We start from the raw sequence: 8,296 nt of genomic DNA, 5'->3' as shown, positions 1-8,296 counted from the left end.
AGGAAAAACGCAGCGAACGCTTCATTAGAACGAAACGAGCCGCTGAATTGTCGGTATTACATGCATTGTGTGTTTCAATATAATTCCTGATAACATGGCAACACAGCAAACTACTGCCTAGAGTTCAATGATAATTGCATTGCTTTTCTCTAATATGCCTTGTGTAAATTTGTTGACCTAAACATTTAAAAACATTCCGTTTCTTTTCAAAGTTCGCAATAAGATATAATTTTATCACGAGGCGGGACTGAAGAAGCTCAATTCCGTATGTTTTTAACCCGAGTTTTTCATAGCATCGAAGCCAGGCCGACGTAATCATTTTTTTTCTTGACCGAAAAATAGCTGAGCCGTAGATGGTTGCGGACACGAAATCAAACGCGGTTCAGAAATATTTTCGCGTTCCCCTTTTTTGTGCGATCGCGCCACGCCCGCAAGTCACGTGATCGGTAACGCTATAAATGAAATTTTTCCCTTTGCGGAGTTTGCTTGAAATTAGTTGGGCATCGAATTCACCACAGACGAGAGTAATCGACGGAGCAAGGCCTTACAGTAGCAGTCGCACCTTCGTATCGTCAAAAACCGTAATAAAACGACAAAATGTTTGATTTCATTAATAAGCTTGACGGGGCATATTTGTCCTCCACTGGTGCAGTGAGGCAGCTTCTCGTCCTTGCTGCTGGCGGAGGCATTTTCGGTATTCTTGCCAACAATGGTGAGTTTTGTTTGAACTTGCTGTGGATACAAAAATGTTGTTCCCGTTGTGTTCTAATGTAAAATAACTATTTGTCTGAAAACTATTGCTGAATTGTGACAATCTTGCTGAGGTAGGTATGTTTTGTCATGGCAAGGCAAACGCACCTGGGTTAGTTCATGCATTTGCATGTAAAAAGAAACTATCGCGCATAAAATAACGCACGGACCCCGACCTCGGGAGAAAATACCGCAATCGCGTTTGCATTAATTTGTAGCAAAGTTTACAAACATTCACCAATCGGTCTTTCAACCCTTTGCGCAGGAATGCACCGAGTCGCAAACACGGGGGAGGCTCTCCTCTGGGTGGCTGTGTTCGCGTGGGTTACAACCTTCTTTGATTACGTCACCCGAGCTTTCGGCAAGACCGTCTTGACCGGCTGGGGGCGCGTGGGCCATCTCATCTGGGTCACCGCCCTCTACATTGTCGTCACTGTGACCTGGGGAGTCTACGACGTAAGTGCATATGTCAATAACATATGCGAATGTTGCAAAGATTCTATTTAAATAAGCACAGAAACCAACGAAACCGTCCAGGCGAAATTAATATTTCTGCAAAATTGTGAATAAAAGATCGCCCTGACGCTGGTCGTCCATCACTCTTTCTGAGTTAATTTGGATGTTGCAAAATATTGTTTTTTTTGTGTGCGATCGGATTTTGGTCAAAGTTAATGTTGTCCACGACCTTGAACAGACCTTCAACGTGAAACCGGCACTTCCCAAACCTCTCACCCTCTTCGTCCTCGCCATCATCGTCACAGTCTTATACTTCGAACAACTTGTGTGTGCTGGTTTGGCAACAAGAGGACAAAAGTGTTGCAATGAAGCTTCTCCCGCAGTGGTTGAAAATGGCAAAAAGGAGGTACGCAGACAATATTGAATTATTTCTACTCCACGTTCGTTAATCAGAGCATAAACTTATCGTGTGGAAATTTTGGTTGCTTTTTTATCATCAGAACGTGGAACGGAATCTTTTTTATCTTTTTTATCAGGAACTTATTGCGCCAATTTAAGGCTCTACAAGATCGGTGCAAGCGTAAAATTTAACGCTGGCGTGTTTGAAGCTAATTCAAGGCAGACGAATGCTTTACTATTCACTACGACATTTATTTTTACAGGAACCAGCAGGTGAAGAACCAGAACAGGCCAAGAGCAGCGATTAAACGAACACTGCACTTAATTTCTTTGTCCGTAACCCTTTCAAAACCAAACGACAACATTCTAAATGCAATAAAACACGATTACTACTTGTACTGAAATCACGCTCCCCAATTTGGGTGAAAGCGCCAACTTTTACTGTTGCAAACTTTTGGCTGGAAAAAGTCTTGCAAGCAAGCCACAACGCGAGCCTATAAATATACGCTTCCACAGCCCGCGACTCCAAATCCACTTAACCGCGCTTCACTAACTGTTCGTTTGAGTTACTGATGACGTCATACGTGTACTTTGTGGTATGATAGGTCACGTGATACGCTTTCTGAGATGCTTTTGTTGTCTTGACCATGAATCGTTTTAGGTTACTGAGCACGTGTGTATGTTTATTTTCGATTGCAAATAAAGTCTTACCTCAAAACTGTTCGTGCCTTGGAAATTTTGTGTAGTAGCCCATTGGAAGAATAGATAAAAATACGTCAAAATGGTTACTGTATACGTCATATACCTTGCATTTTTGGGTAGTGTGTTAGTGCTTCAACAGTTCAAGACACTAAATTATCCATGAATCCACGAAAATCGTGCCCGGGACTTTTCTAAAAAATATTTTTCTTTGAAATTTGCGAAAATTTTTCGTTTATATAGTAATATGTGGTGGACACAAACCCTTGCTGACTTTCTGAATGGTAAAGTTGCCTAAAAAGTCCCCAGTCAAAATTATACAGGATGATCTTAAAAAAATCAGGGATTATCTGCAGCCTTGCGCAGGCAGGAACGCGCAAAACAATACTCAGTCTTAAAGAATTCCAGGCCTCTGCCCGAGGCTGGTCGAGCGAATTTTATCTTGTAAACAATCGTGCAGCGTAAAAAATTTGGGTCGCGCCGCATTTTTGGCGCGCCTTGGTGGCCACTTAAACTATGCCGGGCGCCCGGAGTCAAGACCTTGGAACCGTGCAGGATGCTGTGATGGAAGTGACCTAAATACTTTCGTGGGTTCCATGGTTTCAAATTTAGCTGTTACTCGGGCTAAGGTATGCAGTAGTACAAAATATGTTGGCTAAATGCCTATGGAATACAGGATGATTAACTTAATCACGTAATCTAAATGGCCCATAGGAAAAAACTATTCATAATTTTTGTTATCTTACGTTTGTCCTACCAGCTGTGGCTTCAAAGTAATTTCAGTGGCGTGTTAAGATCTCGTCGAGCAAATTTGCAAAACAGAATAGTCGTCAACCTTATCTTTAAAACCCTTACGTTAATCGTTTATTTTAACAGTCGTTGAATGCTTTTTACAAAAGTATTGGTTTTCGTAATTGGAAATGTGCTTTTAGTGTATTTCTGTGATATTAATTTGCACACATATCGCAATACATTTGTTAACTCTTTTAGGGTAACTTAATTAAAGTTTCCCATAAGAAATTAAGGCACAAGGTTAAAGTACTTTACTTCTTCGGATTTTGAAAACCCTACGATTTCCTTTTTGTCGTTCAACCGACATATTTTCCACTGACCAATGAAACTCTAGGAATGTGAGACACACCCATTAAACGCCTCAAAAGGTTTACGTCAGTTTCTATCTACGGAAAGATGGCGCAATGCGCATGACACAATTCAGGACAGCATTTCATTGTCAAACTCAATTGTTTTAAAACGTCATAATGGGTGTTTGTTCTGTTATTTTTTGCGCAACAATGGAAAATTGTGATAGTCCATTTCTACATACTGTATAATAAATCACGAAGCTGCTGTATTTTATCATTGTAATCTTTTTCCTGCAAAATGCCCGCGTGTTTGAAAATGATTTGCGAAAATTTGAACTGGAACCGAATGTTGGAAGACGCAGAAGTTGAGTTAAAGCGGAAACTCAAACAGAATCCAATTTATCCATTTCAAGAAACCGAAGAAGGTTGAACAACTTTTTAATTATTTATATATTTACCGCCAGTTTGTGCTTTGGTATAACTTAACACATACAAGCAGTATGTAGTATTTTGCCATTACAAAACGCAGCTTTAAACAAAACGTGTCCGCAGTAACTATTTCTGCTTGTTGAGGAAGCTAGCTCATGGGTGCATTTCGAAATACTGTCGACTGTTTGTGTTTTGTAAATGCATCATCACATAACACGCAATTTCCCATATGCATCCGACCGTAGACAAATATGTCATTTCCTTTGTGTATATTACCAAATATATTTCTATTGTAATTCTCTTATAATGCGTTTACGTTCCCCATGCATTTTGTACGATAATAGCCCTCTGCACCATAGGGGTCGATATAGGGGTAACTGGGGTGACATGTCACCCCTCACAAACAAACAGGGGTGAGAACGTGTGTATTGTCACCCCTGGATTTCGTTGAAATTAAAAATTATTGCTAGAAAAAACACTTATATTATACTATGCGTTAAGCTACTTTCAAACGACCTGTATTGTCACCGTTACAATCAGGACAAACACAAGTGTCTTGTGGATTGTTACTTAACAAAGTGACACGAAACGGAATTTGCGTCGTTTACTGATGTTTAGGGCGATACGACTGACGAAATGTTTTTTGCGTGTTTCTAAAACCTGTTTTACAAAACGTTAAAAAATCGACGCCTATGCTCTGCACTACAGTACAATGATTGCTTTTGGGTTTCATTTAAAACAATTCCATTGCTGCATTTAATATATTCACAGAATATATTATGGAAGTTCGCAATTCACGTTTATGGCACGGTCTGCTTCTTCTCTTCGTAAGCGGACTCGGCGGCGCCATCTACTGGAACGAAATGCAGCAGTTTTCCAATGAAGTTTTCGACACCTTCTTTGTCCTGGTCTTTTTTTGGTCGCTGCGGTAAATGTAAGAGTTGGCATGTTTTCACGAGTTGTAAGGACGCATGTTTTGTGACAGCTCAAATAATTACGGTTTCACGTTGACAAAAAAACTACTCGAGGTATCAGATATGCTGTGATTTCAATCCTTTTTTGTCCAAAGTCCTTTACAACAAATTTAATCCCTTAACCCATGGTCACAAATAAGTTAGATCTAGTTTATGTGAGCATTTCTTGAATAAGAATTTCTTTGCAGAATAATTTACTTTAACCTCCTGGTGCGCCGCATAGTGATCGAAAAAGAAGGACAGAATTATTATTTCTATGTTGGTGGCCAACTTATGTTTCAAGGCGATATTCACAACATCTACCTGAGACTTCGGAGCCAATACAGCAGCAACGGTTCGTCCTACTACAGGTAGCTTATTAGTCAGTAAACTGAGAGTGCGAAATATCAGTTAGCGATGGATTTGTTCATTTTGCCTCGGACCAAATTGCAGTCACGGCAGCGTTTTTCGTTTTTAGCGTTGACCACTTTACTGTTGGTTTTATTGGTTGTTGGAAGTTGCGTAACTGCCTTGATCTGTTTTGATTTTAATTGTTCGGTCCTGTTTTATTTTTTACTGCACTAAGAATTCTTGAAACTTGGGTGTCTTGGACGGTTTTACGGATACCTAGGTTAGTGCTGGATGTCACAATTATGGACTCGTACATATTTGAGTTTGGCAAGCAAGATAATTGAGCATGCTACCCCACGTGGTTAACGAGTATACAAGTATATTCTCCAATACTTTACCATATGTTTGGGATCGCGTTGCGTCAGTAAGAAATGATACAAAGTGCTTAAAAACGCTAGAGTCGAATTGAGGTTGAACCATGCAAGATAAAAAAAATTCTGGAGTTTCTAATTACATACGTTTAAGTGCTAAAAAGATCTAAGGCTTTCATATTCTTAATACTGCTGAAACTGAAAACACATTGTTCAAAAAATATGTAACACTACTTTAAACCTATCGGAAATCATGCACTTTTTAACTACTCTTATTAAAAAAATGATTTTGGTCTTAGGTTACACAGTGTTAAAACTATCCAGTTCTCATCAGACTGATATCAGTGTGTTCGTGTTCTTGAGGCACAAAACGCATGTCGCGATTGCAAGCTTGTCAGCGCCTTTTCTCAGGCGTTGCACTTACACTGTTTGTGTTATCCCAGATTGGTGTTGAACGGATTTCACGTAGAAGAGCAAGAAATCACATCGATGACGAAAAACAAAACTGAGCTTGAAAACTTGGCAAAAAAACTCGCCTACCGAATGAACATCAACTATTTCGACTCTGATGACGTTTCGATCCGGTAAGTACGTAGATTTGTTTTTATTTGTGCTTGAGATGAATTTGGAAGTTTCAAACATTGCGACAGTTTTAAAAATCCTGTGGTCATTTTAAATAAGAATATTTTGTTGTGCAACCTTGATTCTTTTCCACTGGAAATACCAGAAAATATTTTCTTTGGTATAAACATGTTGCACATTCATAGTTGGTGACCGCAAGTGGGCGCTGTAACTTTGCGATTTCCGAACAAATACGTATCGCAGTTGTTTAGCGTTATGTTTGCTGCTCACCAGACGACTGGAGGCAAAATAGTAGTATGTCTATGCACGCTAGTTGGCGCTATCGAGTCTGTGTATATACATGAACAGAAATATTTAAAAACCAAAGGCATAGCAAACCAAAGGCATAGGGTGATCATAGCAACAGCAGTTATGGTGTTCCACCCATGTACCAAGTAGAATACCTAGTTGTGTTTCGTGACCAGTACAGGCTGGGTTGGAATCCCGGTGTGATAAAAAAGTAACATTTAAAAGCGTAACAGCCATATGCGTTGATAGCCACATCGTTCGCCATATCAACCCTAAAACATTCTACATGCGTCCATCACTCAAGCAAGCTCGTCCGCTGCGTGCAAAGCGAGTCAGCATCGCCAGAGCAACCTTGGATGCGTTTTATTGAAGATTTTTGTGCTAAACTTAAAATAAAAGCAACCTCACAGAAGGATTGTACTTCTGCATCTTTGTTTAAAACGTCGGAAACGTTTTGTAAAAGTAAATCGTTATGGCGTAAATATATCGCTAAGGGAAGATCTTGTACCGTTTTGCTTGAATTTTCCGTCTGATATGTTCAGACACCTATGATTTTGTGGAAAGCTTGGTTTACATTATTCGTCTGCTCAGCATGGCTTGTCTGCGAGACACAAAACAAGAAGCGCTTTGTATATTTACAAAATATTGAAGCGACCGAATAGTACTACCTATTTTTCGCTACTTCGTAAACATTTCATAAACCCACAAACCGCAGTTCCACACCATTTACCTGAGCAAGTTAACGTTCCAGGTTCGTTTTTTTCCTTCCTCTTGAGTTTATATTGCGTGGTTGACGACCTAACAGTAGGCGTGGTGTTGCCAAACAACCCTGAAATACCGACACTCTGTTTCCAACACACACACGGGCACACACTGCGGCATGCGCCCAGTCTTAACTAAACCCACATTTCCACGAACAAATCACCCCCCAGACAGGCTCATGTTGTCAAATCAAACCCCATTTCTGCCTCCAGGGGTTACCAACTTACCCCAGTATCATTGTGCCCATCCAGTGGCCTGTAACTGGTAACTAGACCCTATTCAGCTGGGTGAGGTTCCTTTCCACGAGCGAACCACCCCAAACAAATTTACCCCCAGTCTTGCGTGCCGTGATGTCGTACTTCTTGACATTTCGCTTAGCGTGCTATCGCTGCAGCGTCGGTGATACCCACCTCAAAGTAGGGAGCCTTGTGTGTGTGATTTGTGGCGTCTTTTGAAGCGGCGATAACTTGTCTTCTGAGATCGTAGTTCACGTTCGAGTCGAATTCGATACAAATCGGTTGTAGTTACTTCAAACGAGCAAGTATCAGCTCAAAGTTATTATACCTGAAGCATTGCAACAAAATCCCGTCGTTAACATGGCCTCTCTTGGAATGACGTTTTGATTGCGTTTGTGTCTGTTTAGTATAACCCACCTGCATGGTTTTCAAACTGTGTAATGTCATTCTGTTCTCTTTTACATTCTTTTTAAATGTCAGACAGTCTGTACTGACATAGTTAGCACAAAATAACCCCAGTAAAGTCACGTTACAAAAATCCCTGGCGTGAATTACCTTAATTTTATGAATCACAGAAAATCAGACACCTTGACGAATACGTCTTAATGCCATTAAACGTCCTGTCATACCAAATTAATTCTGGTCACCTGCGTGTCCCCTATGACGTTACAGTACCATTATTACTTGTTTATGACCAAACAATGACGTTGTACTTCTGTCCGGTGAGGAAATTTGTTCGTAAACAACTTGCCATTGTTAAGAGTAGCAAAGATACACAAGCGTACGTACACAATGTAGCAATAGTAGCAATTATTTACCATTAAGTCTATTACCTTAATTACGGCACCTGGTTTGACTGACAATTATACATCAGTTGAATCTAGAACGCTGTAAAGTCTGTACGTGTACTGCGTCGTTGGAATGTAAATTGGATTCAA

The 8,296-nt window shown here is 40.2% G+C and overlaps 2 protein-coding genes across 2 annotated transcripts; both read left to right on the top strand.

Annotated features, from left to right (window-relative positions):
• The first annotated feature begins 496 nt into the window (after window positions 1-496).
• On the top strand, window positions 497-2,312 carry LOC145914140 (uncharacterized). The gene is made up of 4 exons (XM_083001920.1): window positions 497-712; window positions 1,016-1,206; window positions 1,445-1,612; window positions 1,869-2,312. The coding sequence occupies exons 1-4, from the start codon at window positions 598-600 to the stop codon at window positions 1,911-1,913; spliced, it is 519 nt and encodes a 172-aa protein (XP_082858046.1). The 5' UTR covers window positions 497-597; the 3' UTR covers window positions 1,914-2,312.
• A 1,390-nt stretch (window positions 2,313-3,702) lies between these two features.
• Window positions 3,703-6,730, top strand: LOC145914225 (cation channel sperm-associated auxiliary subunit theta-like). The gene is made up of 5 exons (XM_083002017.1): window positions 3,703-3,811; window positions 4,587-4,743; window positions 4,978-5,139; window positions 5,934-6,074; window positions 6,610-6,730. Exons 1-5 carry the CDS (start codon window positions 3,703-3,705, stop codon window positions 6,728-6,730), a joined length of 690 nt encoding a protein of 229 aa, XP_082858143.1.
• Window positions 6,731-8,296: the final 1,566 nt, after the last annotated feature.

This window comes from Ascidia mentula, chromosome 9 (assembly GCF_947561715.1).
Source record: "Ascidia mentula chromosome 9, kaAscMent1.1, whole genome shotgun sequence".
NCBI lineage: Eukaryota > Metazoa > Chordata > Ascidiacea > Phlebobranchia > Ascidiidae > Ascidia > Ascidia mentula.
This window is presented reverse-complemented; position numbering and strand designations above follow the sequence as displayed.